Source organism: Ranitomeya variabilis, chromosome 6 (assembly GCF_051348905.1).
Source record: "Ranitomeya variabilis isolate aRanVar5 chromosome 6, aRanVar5.hap1, whole genome shotgun sequence".
Lineage (NCBI taxonomy): Eukaryota > Metazoa > Chordata > Amphibia > Anura > Dendrobatidae > Ranitomeya > Ranitomeya variabilis.
Genome location: NC_135237.1, coordinates 30,842,950 through 30,864,150, shown reverse-complemented (window position 1 = coordinate 30,864,150; position 21,201 = coordinate 30,842,950). Strand labels below are relative to the sequence as shown.

The following is a 21,201-nucleotide window of genomic DNA, read 5'->3' as shown; positions in this document are numbered from 1 at the left end:
CACATGTTATGCTGTGTTCACCTGCTAGGTTGTGTTCACATGCTGGGCTGTGTCCACATGTTGGGCTGTGTCCACATGTTGGGCTGTGTCCACATGTTGGGCTGTGTCCACATGTTGGGCTGTGTCCACATGTTGGGCTGTGTTCACGTGTTAGGCTGTGTTCACGTGTTAGGCTGTGTTCACTTGTTATGCTGTGTTCACCTGCTAGGTTGTGTTCACATGCTAGGATGTTCACATGCTGGGCTGTGTTCACATGTTGGGCTGTGTTCACGTGTTAGGCTGTGTTCACGTGTTAGGCTGTGTTCACTTGTTAGGCTGTGTTCACATGTTATGCTGTGTTCACATGTTATGCTGTGTTCACCTGCTAGGCTGTGTTCACCTGCTAGGCTGTGTTCACATGCTAGGATGTTCACATGCTGGGCTGTGTTCACGTGTTGGGCTGTGTTCACGTGTTAGGCTATGTTCACGTGTTAGGCTGTGTTCACGTGTTAGGCTGTGTTCACGTGTTAGGCTGTGTTCACGTGTTAGGCTGTGTTCACGTGTTAGGCTGTGTTCACATGTTATGCTGTGTTCACATGTTATGCTGTGTTCACCTGCTAGGCTGTGTTCACCTGCTAGGCTGTGTTCACATGCTACGATGTTCACATGCTGGGCTGTGTCCACATGCTGGGCTGTGTCCACATGCTGGGCTGTGTCCACATGCTGGGCTGTGTCCACATGTTGGGCTGTGTCCACATGTTGGGCTGTGTCCACATGTTGGGCTGTGTCCACATGTTGGGCTGTGTTCACGTGTTAGGCTGTGTTCACGTGTTAGGCTGTGTTCACTTGTTATGCTGTGTTCACCTGCTAGGTTGTGTTCACATGCTAGGATGTTCACATGCTGGGCTGTGTTCACATGTTGGGCTGTGTTCACGTGTTAGGCTGTGTTCACGTGTTAGGCTGTGTTCACGTGTTAGGCTGTGTTCACGTGTTAGGCTGTGTTCACATGTTATGCTGTGTTCACATGTTATGCTGTGTTCACCTGCTAGGCTGTGTTCACCTGCTAGGCTGTGTTCACATGCTAGGATGTTCACATGCTGGGCTGTGTTCACATGTTGGGCTGTGTTCACGTGTTAGGCTTTGTTCACGTTAGGCTGTGTTCACGTGTTAGGCTGTGTTCACATATTAGGCTGCTAGGTTGTGTTCACATGCTAGGATGTTCACATGCTGGGCTGTGTTCACATGCTGGGCTGTGTTCACGTGTTGGGCTGTGTTCACGTGTTGGGCTGTGTTCACGTGTTAGGCTGTGTTCACGTGTTAGGCTGTGTTCACGTGTTAGGCTGTGTTCACATGTTATGCTGTGTTCACATGTTATGCTGTGTTCACATGTTATGCTGTGTTCACCTGCTAGGCTGTGTTCACCTGCTAGGTTGTGTTCACATGCTAGGATGTTCACATGCTGGGCTGTGTTCACATGTTGGGCTGTGTTCACGTGTTAGGCTGTGTTCACGTTAGGCTGTGTTCATGTGTTAGGCTGTGTTCACATATTAGGCTGTGTTCATGGGAATTTATTTTTTCCTCCTGGACTCATTTCTGTTCTGAATTTAATTTGACTCCTACGCTGATGAAGCAGTGAAGGGTGATTTGTATGAATGTTCTTCCAATAAAAAGGCCGAGTTCAGTAATTAGCTGGACGCAACCGAATGAGCAAATTTGTACAAATGAAAGGGATTAATTGAAGAAAAGAAAACACGATAGTTTCAACTTTTTTTCACATGAATTAAACAAGGTTTGACATGAAACGGACCACTGGTTGCAAGACAGCTCGGAGAATTTACTGCAGAAGTAACTTGCTTGTTCTGAAAATTAATTATCTTACGTCAAGTCAATGGTCGTCTCTCAGGGCCTCGCTTTACAATCGGCTTCACATTTAGTAAAGATCATATAAAAATCTAAATAACTTTATTTTTTCTATTAAATTGGTCACTAGGGGGCCATCTTCATCACTTGGATTGTTGGATTTTATATTTTTTAAAGGACCCAGTGGGAAAGTTGTGTTCAGAAATCCAATCAGCAGAGTAGATGCTATTGAAAAGTCAGTGGTTCAACTGAAAGCCTCAGATGAATGTTTGGCACTTAAGTCGGGAACTAAACATTGAAGTGTAGGACTGGGTGCTATAAATCCATTGATCAACCATTTCTTAGATAATGTTCTTTATAGTTAATATTTTATGGTACAATTGAGAAGTTAAAGGGGTTGTACATACTTGCCCATGACATCATAGAAGAGAATTGTCCTCTTTGGATGAAATATTCCTTTTGGTGGTTTCTGATGCCAGACCCTTATTGATCAGTTGATCGTTGAGATGACTTCAATCTAAAAAAAAAAGGGTTTGTCTTGATCGGAACCCCTTTAATAGAGGCTCTTTGTCAACTCAAAAAGGTGATACATTCCTTTTGTTTGTACTTTTTGAGCTTTGCTTGCCTTTAATTTTTCAGTTTCGGCCGCTTGTCTGGTTTTTAGTTTTACAATATTGTGACTCCATCTTAGCTACAGAGTCTGTTGGAGTCTACAGTGGTCAAAAATTCAGATCATGCCTTATTTTTATTACTATGATTGATGTCGGAGATGCTGCTTCTCTTCCTCCCCCATGCTTTACACCACAAATGTTGCTATTCATCTACCAAGTACTTGACATTTTATCCTTTATTCCCCATTACTGAGGTTTTAGGCCTTTCCTGAGGATCTTTACATAATGCTTTCAATGTAGATAATGTGATTTACTGTAAATGTGATTTCAAGGCAATTATGGACACTTTGTGATCACCCTGTGTTATATTGATACTGTAAAAATGTGTAAACCCTGGAAATGGGAAGATCATTGACTAAGAGCGTAGATTTCTTCTTGGCGCATTAACTCTTTATGTGGCAGATCCAGGGATTCTGTAGGCTTTCAGACATTTGTCTTCTGGACTGATTGCCTCTGAATCTCAAGGATGAGTAGTTGGCTCCTTCCTTCTTCATGGATTAGGGTGAAGGTCCTTGGCTGGATGGTGGCAATTTACTAAAACATTTAGATTCATCATGATACCAGATCATGTTTCACACTTCTCATAGATGGTAACACTAACCTGGGGGCAAAGATTCAATTTCCTCACTGAGCCATGTATCTACATATTCTTGATGAGGCAGAGTGGCTTTTTGGCAATCCCTATGGCATCCTGGACACTTGACTTGTCAGTCCACCGATCATTACCGGGTACAAAGGCAAAAATCAGTTCTGCAAAAAATAGTTATAGACATTTTGAGCTATTACATTTTTTATGCAAATTAGATGCTGATTAATTAGCATATTTTTCCCATGGAGCATTGCCATCACGTGAGTCTCTTCAATCAGCAGTATGGAAGATGTAAATTTCCTTTTGAAAAGTTCTTAAATTTTTGGCATCTGGAAAATGAAAATTTCCTTTTGGCCAGTTCTTAAATTTTTGCTGTTGCCCCGACGTGACCCTCTAGAGTCCTGTATTCTCTTGTCTGTAGAATAGAAGTTTTCTCCCTTCTCTTGGCTGTAGAACCAGTCCCACCACTCTATTTTCTAATTCTGTGTTTTCTCAGGATGGAAAAGGGAGTAGAACACAGGTTGTTATCGTCCATAATTACTAATGCTGCCTGGGGCCCCTTTCTTCAAGGCCCCATAGGAAACGCATCGTCTACTACCATGGTCTCTACATCCCCTCACATGTGGTTTGTCCTTGGGCACAGAATCGGGACTGTAGTAAGATCGGGAGCTTTGGGAGGGGGGCACATACTTTTGTCTGTAAGTTGGTTGGTGGAGAATTGAGCGCCCCTGGATACTTTACGTTTTTTTGTATTTTTCTTTTTAGGAGGAATTACCGGTGTTCGAAAATTTTCTACAGAGGATTGCAAGGAAACCAAGACCTGATCAATTTTATGGTTTAATGGGAAAAAGGAACAATGGTAGGTCATATGATGAGTGATCTGTCCATCGATACGTTAGAAGATGTCATGTCCTATCACCATTGATGCTTGTATGTATGATGGTGATGATGTATGCATGATTATAACAATGATCTAAGTAAGCATTATGGTGATGTAAGTATGTATAAATAATGATGATGTATACATGATGATTGTTTATGTGTATATGATGATGTAAGGATGATGTATGCATGACTAAAACAATGAAGGATGATAATGATTTTCGCATGATGATGTATACAGTATATAGTAATGTAAGCATGTATCTATGTAAGTATGGATGATGATGTATGCATGATTAAGATCGTGATGTATGATGATGATCATGTTTGATGACGATTGATGTAAATGTATATCTATGATGTCAGTATGCATGTATGATGATCACATGTGCATGATTAAAATGGAGGCCATTCTGTTATCTGTACTTCTTAATTGGTCATTGATGTTTCTGGCTCCTAGCGATTAATTTAAAGAATGTGTTCACATTTGTGACAATTTTTTATTGTTAAAGCAGCATCTAAAACAAAAAATGAAGAAACTTAGCAAAATAATAAAATCTACTACCGTTTTATGTCTGCAGATCCGTGTGGATATATGTGTCTCCACGGTTACACACTACATACAGTCCCTGTAGTCTGATCTTACTCTTACGCTCTCCGCCGTCTCTTCTTTCCCACTTTTTGTTAAATTAGACTGATAGAAGGAAATATGACTGTAGGATCAGACTACAGAGCTCGTTTGTAGTCTGTTACCATGGAGACATATAGATCTATATAGGTTCCAAGTATACACAAAATGGGAACACATTATTTGCATTTATTTACAATTTTAAATTTATGACTGCTTTCAAAAAAATTCTTGCTAATGGTGGACATAGTCTTTAAATCAAACCATGCCTGCTTCTTGCCTGTAATATGGATTTGCCCAATGTAGACAAGCCGATACAATTCCTTGGTTTCTGTAAACTCTGGCCAAATGTGAGTGATCTCAGGTGGGTTCAAGAAAATCTTGAGAGGGCCAGAGGTGTACCCAGACAGGACATTGAGGTGGTATGAAATCCTAGGCAGGACTTTGAGGTGGGATGAAATCCTAGGCAGGACTTTGAGGTGGGATGAAATCCTAGGCAGGATGTTGAGGTGGGATGAAATCCTAGGCAGGACTTTGAGGTGGGATGAAATCCTAGGCAGGACTGAGGTGGGATGAAATCCTAGGCAGGATGTTGAGGTGGGATGAAATCCTAGGCCGGACTTTGAGGTGGGATGAAATCCTAGGCAGGATGTTGAGGTGGGATGAAATCCTAGGCCTGACTTTGAGGTGGGATGAAATCCTAGGCAGGATGTTGAGGTGGGATGAAATCCTAGGCAGGATGTTGAGGTGGGATGAAATCCTAGGCAGGACTTTGAGGTGGGATGAAATCCTAGGCAGGACTGAGGTGGGATGAAATCCTAGGCAGGACTTTGAGGTGGGATGAAATCCTAGGCATGACTGAGGTGGGATGAAATCCTAGGCAGGATGTTGAGGTGGGATGAAATCCTAGGCAGGACTTTGAGGTGGGATGAAATCCTAGGCAGGATGTTGAGGTGGGATGAAATCCTAGGCCAGACTTTGAGGTGGGATGAAATCCTAGGCAGGATGTTGAGGTGGGATGAAATCCTAGGCCGGACTTTGAGGTGGGATGAAATCCTAGGCAGGATGTTGAGGTGGGTTTAAATCCTAGGCAGGATGTTGAGGTGGGATGAAATCCTAGGCAGGACGTTGAGGTGGGATGAAATCCTAGGCAGGACTTTGAGGTGGGATGAAATCCTAGGCAGGATGTTGAGGTGGGATGAAATCCTAAGCTGGACTTTGAGGTGGGATGAAATCCTAGGCAGGACTTTGAGGTTGGATGAAATCCTAGGCAGGACTTTGAGGTGGGATGAAATCCTAGGCAGGACTTTGAGGTGGGATCAAATCCTAAGGTGGGATCAAATTGCCCTATTCTCCTAACACTAATGTTGGTAAGAACTGACTGAACTGTGGGTATGCCATTAATGTCTATGGAGGGAAAACCCATTAAAGACACCCCCTTTAAGCCATTTTCAGTGAGGATATCACTTGGCCGTGAATGGGTAGACATAGCGTTGACATCATTGCTCACTAGTCACCCATTAGGTCTGATGTCACCGATTATTAATCATTAACTGTGTAAAAAATGTTAGTGATGTCACCCATAAGCAGAGAAGGTGACCTTATCAATCTTTTATAGTTCAAAATGGCCGCCCTCTATAACAGTGTTTTTTTCTATGTTTTAGGATACGGCCAGATGTCCCGCAAAAGTAAGTTTACTTTCCATTTTACTGTGTTGCTCTCCGCCATTCTCAGTGCATCCTAATGAACCCTTTCTTGTCCTGCAGCATTTCTTGCCCTGATATTAAAAATTGTTTCTAATATTCCGACTTCATTCCTCAATCCTTATTGAGTACGTGTAATTAAATCTGCTATAAGAAAAACGCGAGAGGCGCAGCAGATGTCCAATTAGAACAGTCTGGCTGCCGCAGGATGGAATCATTATTTATGTTGTGTTTTAATTAGCCCTTAATAAGTGTAAATCTGTAATAATCGGTGAGGTTTTATTTAAAGCCAGAGCACAGAGAAAAGCAGCCGCATCACAGCCAAGATGGCGGATAAGGGCTTTCTATAAAGCACCATGATGAAATTAGGTTGGTTGCTAGGGGAGGAAACGGAGCAACCCATAGCAACCGATCAGGATATAGAAAGTGAAATAAGTGATCTGATTGGTTGATTTGGTTAACTGCCTTGTTACTGTTTTTTTTTTGTTTGTTAAAACTTTATTGAAATGGTTTTTAAAAATACAAACAAAAATTGGAGGGTACAATGGTGGAACAATAAAAGAAGTGACCAAGGAAGGAAATACAGATGATGTTCAGGATGAACTCATATACTATGGTATGCTTAGCCCAGGGCCCAAAGGCCTTCTCAGGCCCTGCACTTGGCGTTACACCCTGGGCCTCATTATTAAAAGTGTCTAAAATAGATTCTGGTAATTAGTTTAAAGAGGTTCACAGTCATGAAGGATCAGAACCGCTCTTAAAGGGGTTGTTTACCAGGAAGGTGAAAAATAAGAGGATATGTCCTGCAATGGCGCCACTCCCCCGTACCCAGCACTGCATCATCCCACTAGTCTGCAGGTATCAACCTCTGGCGAAAGCATAAGTTGAGCGCTGCAGCCAATTAGCAACAACTGATCTGCTGCAGCGTTCACATTTTCTCTAAGTGTTCAAACAAAATGTTAACGCAGCAGATTGTGAGTGGCATTTGATTGTCTGCAGTACTCATGTGATTGTTGCACCGGACGTTGATGCCAAAACACTCACAAGTAATGCAGTACTGAATATGGAGGAGTGACGCCAATGCGTGAGATGAGTATATATATATATTTTTTTTCCTCCTTTTGTCAAGTAGTAAACAACCCCTTTAAGAATGTGACCTTTTTCTTTAATTTTTACATTTCTGCATTTTGAAAGACAAAACTTTTTTTGGCCAGTAAATCATTTACTTTAGCTCCTTTTTGTCTAGTTTTGTGTCTTTTTTAGCGTCATATTCATAATTTTATTTGCACCTTTGTTAAAGTCACTTTATGTGATCGTCTGTTTTTTTTTTTTGTTTAATTTTTTGCCATTGTGGCCGGAGTTTAGGCTTTCCAGATTTTTTTTTTTTTTTGGGTTGACTCATCAATTTTGAGTTTTGAAAAAAAAGCTATTTTGTTATGCAAATCTACTCAAGTCCCCTCCCCAATAGTGATTTTATATATGGCAGGGAATATTCGGCAACATTTCGCGAAATGCGTGTCTTTTTTGTGCCAAAAAGTTGCAAAAATAAAGATTTTTACATTTTTACTTTGGGCAAGATTAATGAGCCTCCTGTGTCATTTTGAAAAAAATTGGCGCAAAAACAGCAACAAACACTAAAAGACAAGAAAAGTGACTTAAAAAAGCATGCATGATGAATTAGAAGCCTTTTTTTCCTTTGACATATCCATTTTAGGGCTTTTTTTGGGAGGGATAGTGGGGGCAAGTTGTGTTTTTCAATGCCATTTTAGGATATATTGTATAAAGTTTTATTATTTAACTTTTTTTGTGGCGGTGGAAACAAATCCCCACTCACTTTCTGAGCCAATGTTCTAATTATAAGTATAATACCAATATACCAATTTTGTAGATAGACACATAAATATATATATATATATATATATATATATATATATATATATATATATATATATATATATATATATATATATATCCATTTTATACTATTCTTTTAATCATTTAGCTTTTTTCAAACTTTTTTTTACAACTTTATGAAAGTTTTCAAACTTTTTCTTCTCCATTATTTATTATTAGCTGTATTCTATAGTCTTTTCAAACTATTTTCTATTAAATATTGTACAAGTATTTTACATTCCTATTCTTTTTTCTTATGTAGGATTTGGTCAAATATCTCGAAAAAGTTAGTATGCGCCGGCTTTAGACCACAAATCAAATATTAAGTGATTTTCTTTTTTTGTGATCTTTCACCTACATAATCGTGATTGCTACAATTATAGAAAATGTATTAATTTTTACTTTTCTTCTGTGGTCAAATCAATAATTTATCAATTAACTTATGAATATGACCTTTATGAGAATCCTACTTTTTGTAAAATTCTTTGCTTTATGTACTTGGCTTTCTTCCCCGCTCACATGTAAAGCTCTATTCACGGTTTTTCTACTCTTTCCCAGTTATTTTGCATTGTGAGACCCCAAATTTGTTAGGGCGCCTGTCTGACTGAGAAGGGACGGGGGGGATGAGGGAAACAATTGTCTGTTTCCAAGGGAGAACAGAATTTAGAAAGAATTTATGTATTTCAAAGGAAATAAATCAAGATTGGCAGATATCAGAAATGCCTAAAAGCGTTTTCCTATCTGTAAATGACGACCTGCTGGTGATCAGATGATCTGTACGGGTGCAGCGGCAAGAAACCGTAGTGATCGCCCTAGGAAATCAGCATCAAGCAACACATTTCTCTTGCAGTGGCCACTACAGGACAAATGCGGTACTACATTAAGCAAATTGGAAACCATGTAAAACATAGTCATACTGAGTCCTCCAAAATGGGCGCTACTCTTTCTACTCTGGCTTAAAGGGACTTTGTCAGCACAGAATGACTGTTCAAATCAAGTACAGGCGTCCGATGCACCCTTGACCTGGCCAAATATTTAAGTGCACCTTTCCACCTAATGTATCTACCCTCTTCTCTGACTCTATAAAGCCTGAGCTGTCAATCAAAGAAGAGGGTGTGTAGATAGAGGGATTACAAGTAGGTGGGAGGGTGCACTTAAATATTTGGCTATGCTAAGGGTGCAACTAACGCCTGTTCTCAATTTGAACAGTCATTCTGTGCTGACAGAGTTCCTTCAATAGGGGGGGTGGGGGGGTGCGGACCCTCCTTTCTGTGATATTATTGTGCCCTCAGGGGCATAAGGACCAGTCTTGTGTTCCACTTATTGGTGCTGTGTTGCATATTTTGCTTTAAAAACAAATCATCCTATTTCAATTTATCATGATTATTACTCAAAATAGCTTAAAGGGGACCTTTATCTGGATTTTTCATCATTTAGAATGAGCCCCTCTTCCAATTCCTGCCGTTTAGTTGATTCTGGAACAGTTTTTCTTTTTCTTCTGTGTTTTTCTGTTCCAAAGTAATAAAACGACTAAATGTTGCCGTCAAGCAACTGTGTGTATACCACAGGACCTCTTAGTGGGCGTGGTCATATTTTGATTGGCCACCATAGAGGAGAAAAGGTAAACGCCCACAGAGAAGTTCTTCTTATACATCTAGTGGGTTGAAGGGAACATTTGCATATTTATTTATGGGGGGCATAACTTTGGAATGTATGGGCCCGGAAGAGAAAGAAAAACTGTTCCAGAATCAGCACCAATTGGAGATGGAGATAAAAATAACAGTGAAAGGTCCTATTTAAAGGGATTTTCCATTGCTGGTGATAGTTAGTCCCTTGGTCACATAAAGTACTGTATAAAGGTCAGTGAGTTGAAGACTGGGGATGTGTAAGTTGAGGTTGGCATTCACCCTTTGCTTTTGGATCTCATCGTATCTGGTCCACCTGTTACAATTTTAGTATATATTTGATACATTTCTAAACCGGCAAAAGTGTAAAATATTTGGCTGACTCTTCAAGAAGCTGTCTGCTTTTTACAATCCTTTTCCTTAGAAAAGATTGTAAAAATGAAGCTGATTAGAGGGTGTATATGTGGTGCAATTTCAAGTGATCAGTAGCATCTGTAGTATCACAGCAAGCATTTAATCTCCCTGCAGCGCCCCCGCAGGGTGAATAAGGCATTACCAGTCTGCTATTTTTTAGAGGGTTTTTCCGCTATGTTGACCTTGATGACACATAGGTCATCAATATCAGATAGATGTGGGGTACTTTAATTCTTTATTGTGCCTGTTCCCCCTGACAGATTCTCTTAGTAATTGATAAGGATCTTGACATAAAACCTTTCCCCATTAAATAACTCAATTTTTTTGGAAGGAGACATTGAAAATAATCTGGTCACAGGGTGTCACCATATCGGTTTGCTGTTATCTACAGGAGACCCTTGCAAGTGTTCAGTTTACCTGCAGCACCTCCAGTGGTAGATCAGAGCATTGCAATGCTATATACCTCCTATTTATCCGCCTGTCTTCCTTCCTATCTGTCGCTTTATAGATTGATTAATAAAGGGATCCATACATTGGGACCAATGATTAATGCAAATCCATTAATAAGAAGTAAATAAACAAACGCTATCCCTCCCCTCGTTTTTTTTTTCATCCTATCAATCAATTTTCTCAGATCAAGAAATTTGAGAGCTTCTATTGATCATTGCATTTATTCATATTGATGTTGACCCAGAGAATCCATATAATGAATGTTTATTTGATCACGAAAATTAAAAAAAAATGTATAAAACCCACAACCCTCAAAATGTATATTTTCCAGGGTATAAATCAGATACATTTTATGGACTTATGGGCAAAAGATCTTTATTACCCGGTATGTATTCATCATATGTATCATTGATAAGAGCGCTGCTTTATTAATGATGCGCCATATTGCATACTCCTCAATGTATCCATTTCTTCTTTTTGTGATCTGTCCAATGAGACTATATCTATTGTTCCTCTATAAAAAAAAATGCATGTCTGCTTTCTTTCATGGTCCTACAACCTTCAAAGAGGTGGTGTATCTTTTAGCTTCCCAGTTGGGCTGTCATGTGGTTCTCCCTACTTCCATATAGGAGTGCGGTGCCCAAATTGGGGGTTACTTTAAGAAAATGGCCAACTGCAGTGACATAGCTATTGAAAATAGAGGCTGTGTGTGCACAATAGAGCCCTGGTGCCCAAGGGGGAAAAAATGGCCCTTTTGCTATAGAACAGCTAAAGAACAGCAGCATATGGAATATGGTTTTCTTGTATCACTGCTCGAAAGCGTCAAGGTTGACCGTTGAGAAGTCAAAGAGGAAACATCAAGGTTTAACTACGTCACAGCTCCACAGCCCTGGAAATGATTGACAATGTATACAGCTATATTTCCCCATAAGGCCTGATGGAAATGGCCGTATATCGCATAGGCCACTGTGGACCCCATGGGCCACTCGCAGATTTTCTGATGTGGGACATTAGCTTGGTATCTCGAAAATTGAATGTCTTAATAGTGTATGGTGGCACAATGAGTGACCACTGGGCTTTAATCTAAATATACTGCCTTGCAGGCTCTATGAGCGCAGCTCTGGAGCACAATCTGCTCCTGCAGCCAGAGAAATACTGAAGAAGGACCCGAGAGTAGGCACACAAGAAACAAAAGGAACTTTTAGAAAGTCGATAGGTTCCATGGTGAACTGAATTTTTTAGCTCCTTTTCTTCCTCCTTTAGTAAACACGGCACACACATTCTATATCAGGCGCTGCTTAATTAATTACCCCACGGGAACGAGATTTTTTTTTTTTTAAAGCTTCAATGCAAATTATGACAACTTGCTAAGCAGCTGTAGGGGAGGGCCCCTTCTAGCTAGATCAGCAGAATTTCGCGGCTTAGAAGCTCAATACTTAAGGCCATGTCAACTAAGCAATCAACTGATGATAGACCCCCCCGCACATTGCGAGGACACGCTTCCGAGGGTTTTTCACCCCTATGGAATGATTGGCAGGAAGTTGTGTTGTATTTTAGATTTTGTGTTTTCTTCTTCTTATTTTTTTATATCTATATCTATAATATAACGCTGGGAGCGTCACTCTGTCCGAAGCCTTTATAGACTGCGCAAGCGCAAGCGCCGGCGCAGTCTGGACCCCACAGAGCGACGCTCCCAGGAGATCGCGGTATGCGTAAGCGCTGAACGCACACCGCGATCTCAAACAGAGAAACAGGGACGAGCCAGGAGGCGGAGGGTGAGTATACTTACCTGTCCCGTTCCACCGACGCCATTCCGGGCCATGAATATCCCCCTGCTCCCGGAATCGGCGCCTGCGCAGTCCGCGCTTTCCGGCGCCATTTTCTTGAAGACACATTGCAGTGTGTCTTCAAGAAAATGGCGCCGGAAAGCGCAGACTGCGCAGGCGCCTTTTCCGGCACCAGGAGGACACAGAAAATCTGTCCTCCTGGTGCCGGAAAAGGGGCCTGCGCAGTCCGCGCTTTCCGGCGCCATTTTCTTGAAGACACACTGCAATGTGTCTTCAAGAAAATGGCGCCGGAAAGCGCGGACTGCGCAGGCGCCGATTCCGGGAGCAGGGGGATATTCATGGCCCGGAATGGCGTCGGTGGAACGGGACAGGTAAGTATATTCACCCTCCGCAAGTAACAAATTGCTGTGCCATGAGGCTGTGGCACTTCATGCCACAGCTATTTGTTACTTACGCCACTTACGTCCACAGCCACCGCACCCACCACAGCCACCGCACCCAGCACAGCCACGCACAGCCGCCGCACCCAGCACAGCCACGCACAGCCGCCGCACCCAGCACAGCCACGCACAGCCGCCGCACCCAGCACAGCCGCCCACAGCCGCCGCACCCAGTACAGCCGCCGCACCCAGCACAGCCACCCACAGCCGCCGCACCCACCACAGCCGCCGCACCCACCACAGCCACCGCACCCAGCACAGCCACGCACAGCCGCCGCACCCAGCACAGCCGCCTACAGCCACGCACAGCCGCTGCACCCAGCACAGCCACGCACAGGCGCCTACAGCCACGCACAGCCACCGCACCCAGCACAGCCACGCACAGCCGCCGCACCCAGCACAGCCACGCACAGCCGCCGCACCCAGCACAGCCGCCGCACCCAGCACAGCCACCCACAGCCACGCACAGCCGCCCACAGCCGCCGCACCCAGCACAGCCGCCGCACCCAGCACAGCCGCCGCACCCAGCACAGCCACCGCACCCAGCACAGCCACGCACAGCCACCCACGGCCGCCGCACCCAGCACAGCCGCCACACCCAGCACAGCCACGCACAGCCGCCCACAGCCACGCACAGCCGCCTAGAGCCACGCACAGCCGCCGCACCCAGCACAGCCGCCCACAGCCACGCACAGCCGCCCACTGCCACGCACAGCCGCCGCACCCAGCACAGCCACCGCACCCAGCACAGCTGCCGCACCCAGCACAGCCGCCTACAGCCACGCACAGCCGCCGCACCCAGCACAGCCGCCGCACCCAGCACAGCCACGCACAGCCGCCCACAGCCACGCACAGCCGCCTACAGCCACGCACAGCCGCTGCACCCAGCACAGCCACCGCACCCAGCACAGCCGTCCACAGCCGCCGCACCCAGCACAGCCACGCACAGCCGCCACACCAACCACAGCCACCGCACCCAGCACAGCGACGCACAGCCGCCGCACCCAGCACAGCCGCCCACAGCCACGCACAGCCGCTGCACCTAGCACAGCCACCCACAGCCGCCCGCACCCAGCACAGCCACGCACAGCCGCGCCACATACAGCCACCCGCACTCAGCACAGCCACCGCACACAGCACAGCCGCCCACAGCCACGCACAGCCGCCTACAGCCACGCACAGCCGCCGCACCCAGCACAGCCGCCGCACCCAGCACAGCCGCCGCACCCAGCACAGCCGCCGCACCCAGCACAGCCACGCACAGCCGCCGCACCCAGCACAGCCACCGCACCCAGCACAGCCGTCCACAGCCGCCGCACCCAGCACAGCCACGCACAGCCGCCCACAGCCACGCACAGCTGCCTAGAGCCACACACAGCCGCTGCACCCAGCACAGCGACCCACAGCCACCGCACCCAGCACAGCCACCACACCCAGCACAGCCGCGCACAGCCGCCGCACCCAGCACAGCCGCCGCCCACAGCCACACACAGCCGCTGCACCCAGCACAGCCACCGCACCCAGCACAGCCACCCACAGCCGCCCGCACCCAGCAGCGCCACGCACAGCCGCCCACACTCAGCACAGCCGCCCGCACTCAGCACAGCCGCCCGCACTCAGCACAGCCGCCCGCACTCAGCACAGCCGCCCGCATTCAGCACAGCCGCCCGCACTCAGCACAGCCGCCCGCACTCAGCACAGCCGCCCGCACTCAGCACAGCCGCCCGCACTCCGCACAGCCGCCCGCACTCCGCACAGCCGCCCGCACTCAGCACAGCCGCCCGCACTCAGCACAGCCGCCCGCACTCCGCACAGCCGCCCGCACTCCGCACAGCCGCCCGCACTCAGCACAGCCGCCCGCACTCCGCACAGCCGCCCGCACTCCGCACAGCCGCCCGCACTCCGCACAGCCGCCCGCACTCAGCACAGCCGCCCGCACTCAGCACAGCCGCCCGCACTCAGCACAGCCGCCCGCACTCCGCACAGCCGCCCGCACTCCGCACAGCCGCCCGCACTCCGCACAGCCGCCCGCAATGATGGGGGCGCAGGATGGAGCAGCACGTGATAGGATGGGGGCGCAGGATGGGAGCACATGACAGGATGGGGATGCAGGATGGAGCAGCACATGACATGGTGGAGCAGCACATGACAGGATGGGGCGCAAGATGGAGCAGCACATGGCACGGTGGAGCAGCACATGACAGGATGGGGCGCAGGATGGAGCAGCACATGGCACGGTGGAGCAGCACATGACAGGATGGGGATGCAGGATGGAGCAGCACATGACAGGATGGGAGAGCAAGATGGGAGCAGCACATACCAGGATGGAGACCATATACCAATATAAATGCTCGCCACCCGGGCGTAGAACGGGTTCAATAGCTAGTAGATTTATATGTATTTTAGAATTTTTGCTTTATGGATTCAAAAAATTACATTAAAAAAATTACAACTAGGCGTTATTGTATTTTTGGGCTTGTAGCGGAGGGTCTTTTCTTTTAATTTATTAGCTATATTTTTGTATAGCACTTTATTTTATTTAAAGTTCTGGAAGCAAACGATCATTACTAATCAGATGGGTATAAGGCAGCCTTAGACTACAGTGATGCTGTTTCTGAGAAGGCAGAGCATTTTATTGATCTCATGCCTTCCGCTTAAGTACAATGGATTTCAACATGTATTTAGCTCAATATGGTAAAATAAAGCTGAATTATATGAGCTAAATATCCCGGGCATTTGAGATAGTTACTTACTGGGGATACGCTGATTAGCAAAAACTATCTTTTCACAGTTTATGCACCATGAACAGTGGGGAAAATAAGTATTTGATACACGGCTGATTTTGCAAAGTTTCCTCTCCAACAAAGAATGGAGAGGTCTGTAATTTTTATCGTAGGTACACTTCACCTGTAAGACACAGAATCTAAAATAAAAACCAGAAAATCACATTGTAGGATTTTTAAATGATTAAACTGCGTTTTATTGCGTGAAATAAGTATTTGATCACCGAACAACCAGCAAGAATTCTGGCTCTTTCATACCTGTTAGTTTTTCTGTAAGAAGCCTCCTACTCTGCACTTATTACCTGTATTAATTGCACCTGTTTGAACTCATTACCTGTATAAAAGACACCTGTCCACACATTCAATCACACTTCAACCTCTCCACCATGGCCAAGACCAAAGAGCTGTCTAAGGACACCAGGGACAACATTGTAGACCTTCACAAGGCTGGGATGGGCTACAGGACAATACGAAAGCAGCTTGGTGAGAAGGCAACAACTGTTGGCACAATTAAGAAGAAACACAAGATGGCTGTCAATCTTTCTCATTCTGGAGCTCCATGCTAGACCTCGCCTCATATTTGGGAATCGGCCCAGAACTACATGTCAGGACCTGGTCAATGACCTGAAGAGATCTGGGACCACAATCTCAAACATCACTGTTAGTAATGCACTACGCTGTCATGGATTAAAAACCTGCAGGACATGCAAGGTCCCCCTGCTCACCCAGCACATGTCCAGGTCCGTTTGAAGTCTGCCAATGACCATCTGGATGATTTAGAGGAGCCAATGGAGAAGGTCATGTCGTCAGATGAGACCAAAATAGGACTTTTTGGTATCAACTCCACTTGCCGTATTTGGAGGAAGAAGGATGAGTACAATACCAAGAACACCGCCCCAACCGTGAAGCATGGTGGGGGACACATCATACTTTTGGGGTGCTTTTCTGCAAAGGGGAAAGGACAACTGAACCATATTGAAGTGAGGATGGATGAGGTCAGGTATCACAACCTCCTTCCCTAAGTAAGAGCTTTGAAGATGGGTTGTGACTGGGTCTTCCAACATGACAATGGCCCAAAACACACACCCAGGACAACTAAGCAGTTGCTCTGTAAGAAACATTTCAAGGTCCCAGAGTGTCATAGCCAGTCTACGGACCTGAACCTAATAGAAAATCTCTGGATGCAGCTGAAACTCAATGTTGCCCAGCGACAGCCCCGAAACCTGAAAGATCTGGAGAAGATCTGTATGGAGGAGGGGGCCAAAATCCCTGCTGCAGTGTGTGCAAACTTGGTCATGAACTACAGGAAAGGTCTGATCTCTGTAACTGCAAACAAAGGTTTCTGGACCAAATGTTAAGTTCTGTTTTTCTATTGTATCAAATACTTATTTCATGCAATAAAATGCAAATTATGTAAAAATCATACAATGTGATTTTCTGTATTTTTCTAAACATTCCGTCTCTCACAGTTGAAATTATAAAAATGACAGATCTCTCCATTCTTTGTAGGTGGGAAAACTTGCAAAATCGACTGTGAATCAAATACTTATTTACCCATTTATATATCACAGCTTTCACTTAATATATTATCTATCTATCTATCTATCTATCTATCATCTATCTATCTATCATCTATCTATCTATCTATCCATCTATCTATCTATCTATCTATCTATCTATCTATCTATCTATCTATCCATCTATCTATCATCTATCTATCTATCTATCTATCTATCTATCTATCTATCTATCTATCTATCTGTCTATCTATCTAACTATCATCTATCTATTATCTATCTATCATCTATCTATTATATATCTATTATGTATCTATCTATCTATCTATCTATTATCTATCTATCTATCTATCTATCATCTATCTATCTATCTATCCATCTATCTATCTATCTATCTATCTATCTATCCATCTATCTATCATCTATCTATCTATCTATCTATCTATCTATCTATCTATCTATCTATCTGTCTATCTATCTAACTATCATCTATCTATTATCTATCTATCATCTATCTATTATATATCTATTATCTATCTATCTATCTATCTATCTATTATCTATATATCTACTTATCTATCTATTATCTATCTATCTATCTATCTATCTATCTATCTATCTATCCATCTATTATCTATCTATCCATCTATTATCTATCTATTATCTATTTATCTATTATCTATATATTATCTATTATCTATCTATCTATCTATCTATCTATCTATCTATCTATCTATCTATTATCTATCTATCATCTATCTATTATATATCTATTATCTATCTATCTATCTATCTATCTATCTATCTATCTACCTATCTATCTATTATCTATATATCTACTTATCTATCTATTACCTATCATCTATCTATTTATCTCATATATATCATATTTATTAATGATCTTCTGTTTATCTGCAGTATCTTATATGTACAGTATATATATATATATATCTGTGTATTGATCTACTATCTAATTATCTATCTCTCTAATATCTATGTTTCTATCTAATACACCTATTTATCCATTCATGTTCATCATTTTGTGTAGATATTTTTATTGATAAAAGCATTATATTTTTGTTTCCTCCAGGATCATCAGAAAGGAACATGATACATAATTATGAAAGAAGACGCAAATGAGACCCCCTGACACCCCCTCAACCGAACCGCTCCACTGATTAAACTTCATTCATTGAACTAGAAGATGAAGTGTAATATATTATATCCAGTGTAAAATGAATACTTATTTATTTTAAGATTGGTTTAGCTACGCTTGTATATTCAATAAAGTTATTATTTTTAATAGTGTGGCCTAATACGTGTCCTATAAGTGTGCCGTAATTCTCCAATTATCACTCTCATCGGGATAATATAATAGGTAAATGATTGGAGTAGTGGCTTACTGATTGAGGAGGATCTGGTATGGTGAGAAACCTCATGTCATGGTGGATTACGTCTTGGGAGCATCTCTTCAGACCTCTGGACACTTAATTGTTTGGAATCTTCATCTTTAAAGGGATGGTCCAGAATAAGAAATGGCTGTGTTCTTTAACCTTAACATTGTTGTTTTTAATCCAAAAACAGTGCCTCACCGGTTCTCAGGTTGTGTCTGGTATGGCAGCTCAGCTCCTTTTGATGTGAGTTGCAATACCATAGACAACCTGTGGGGTAAATGTGGCGCTGTGTCTGTAAGAAAGGCGCCAAGTTGATGTTCTTCACCGTAGCAGGTTCTCCTACAGGTTAAGATGGCCTATCTATTCAGTAAGGGGTAGACACATCCAGAACTGGCAGAGCATGCCGGTAGTTGTAGTCCTTTATTAGGTGGATCACTACCCCTAATGTTTTGATACACCATTTTACCTGGACATCAGTTGAAGGCAGAAGATCAATGTTTATTGATAATGATGATCTCTTGTACCTTTTGTTATCGCCCAGACGTTGGTATCATTGCAGCATGTTTATTTTCTTTCCTGAATGTGAATCTGAAATTTTCATTTCATAGTTTAGATTTTTTTTTTTTCTGACAGTGTCACTTTGAATAAAAAAAAAAAACCTTACGATTTTGCAACATTTTCTTGCGTTTCATGCTTGTTTATTTGTCAAAATGTATATTTTATAAATATATAAATTAAGTGGAATTATTCTGATCGTTAACTACAACATTGGTCCATAACCTGTGGCTGTCCAGCTGACGTAAAACTACAACTACCAGAATGCCCAGGCTGCTAGGGAATTCTGGGAGTTGTACTTTGGCTTCATCCAGAGGCCACTGGGTTAAGGACTATTGGTCAAGAGTGCGTTTACCATGAGGCGGCTGTGGACCCATCCCAGGTTGGTTATGTCCCCATTTCAATGGGCGGGTGGTGAGGACCTGCACAAGCATGTGACCTCCAGGTGATGGAGACTGTACGTTACTCATCAAAATAGGATGAGGGGCACAAGTACCTTACGGCCAGAGCAAGGTATTGGTGTTAAGGGGCTTTCTGTATACTATGGCTAGCCGACTTATTTGCCAACCTTTTAGGGCTGGTGTCCAGAAGGTTATAGATCACAGGGCACAATGTTTTTTTTCTCCATGTAGTTGTCCACGCTTTCTTACTTACATCCTTTCCACACCTTCTCCATGCCCCCCAGAATGTCCATTTGGGCACCACCAAAGCCACCTGAAACCTGCTTTCTGGGATATTTCTTCAAGAGTCATTTGCCAACTTTGCCAAGTCTGAGAGGTTTTCTCTTTTTTCAAAGCGCAACCTGGACAGTCCAAGATAGTTGGCAAGTATTGGTGTTTTGATGGCACTGCATATATTTGTCAACCCCTCCGGGAGCATGAGAGCTCTTCACTTCCCCAGGGAGCCACCTGAACCGTCCAAGAAAGTTGGCAAGTATTCGAGTTTTGATGGCACTGGAGGCATTTGCCAACTTTCTTAGGAGTCTGGAAGAGCTTCCCTTCTTCAGGGAGCCATCTGGACAATATAAGACAGTTGATAACTACTGGTGGCACCTGAGACATCTGTCAAGTCTTCCGGGTGTCTGGAAGGTCTTCACTTCTTCCTGGAGCCACCTGCAACCTGCTTTCTGAGACATTTTTACCAAAGGCTTTTGCCAACTCTCTTGACAGTCAGAGAGGTCTTCCCTTCTTTAGGAAGCCACCTTAACAGTCCAAAAAAGTTGTCAAGTACAGTATGCTTATACCATAGTGTATGCCACCTTAACAACCGAAATCCTAATATTGTTTAAAATACTTATTACTGGAGCAATAAAAATCAAAACCTGGTGGTATTGCTCTTCAATAATGTTAAAAGCGTTTGTAGAATTGCACAGAAGATAATTGTCAGGCCTCGCTGATATGATCCCTTTGGGCTAGTATGTGAGTAGTACAGATGGAGCAGAGCTAAATTTGTTATTACTTTTTATTTGTTTTACATCCTTTTATGAGATTTCAGAGCTGCGCACTAAAGGGAAACTGTCAAGTCAAACAGGCCTCCGAAACTGCCCACACAATGATTTAAAGCATACCTTCGAACCATCCCAGATCCAACGGCTCAGTGCCAAATTTAGGGAGCCATCCTGGGAGGTTGGGGGCATCTGCCGTATTCAACTGTATCTGTGTTCTCAGGATTCAGATGCAGTTTAATGCAATGGTGGAGCAGGAAGACGTCAGATCTCTGCTCCACCATTCCGTCTAGGCAGAAACGGAAGGACCTGTACGAGTATAGAGAGCCTAAGGGTCAATGGATCTGGTCCTACAGCCCTATTCTGTTTGACAAGTTCTCCAAAAATTAACTGGCTTGAGTCGACCTTTCTATATTATCCTCCTATTGATATCCAGGCTGCTTACATTAGATTGTGGGAGACGATCTCTTCTGACAGCCTTCCTTTGTCTTTAAAATACATCTGTAGCTGCATTTTCCTTTCATAATCTTTATTTTTTTGAGAGTTCAAAGTATATCACAACATTTTTTTTAAGGTTTTAAAACTAA

At 43.6% G+C, this 21,201-nt stretch overlaps 1 protein-coding gene across 2 annotated transcripts in view; it reads left to right on the top strand.

The window, feature by feature from the left end:
* Positions 1-19,291, top strand: part of LOC143781501 (tachykinin-like peptide) — a 35,291-nt gene extending 16,000 nt beyond the window's left edge. The window contains exons 3-6 of one of the 2 annotated variants that reach the window (XM_077268139.1): positions 3,865-3,958; positions 6,274-6,297; positions 11,026-11,079; positions 18,312-19,291. In XM_077268139.1, the coding sequence (XP_077124254.1) occupies positions 3,865-3,958; positions 6,274-6,297; positions 11,026-11,079; positions 18,312-18,361 (222 nt within the window). In that variant the 3' untranslated portion in view covers positions 18,362-19,291. The remainder of the gene's footprint in view (positions 1-3,864; positions 3,959-6,273; positions 6,298-11,025; positions 11,080-18,311) is intronic. The other variant, XM_077268140.1, reaches the window with a different exon arrangement.
* Positions 19,292-21,201: the final 1,910 nt, after the last annotated feature.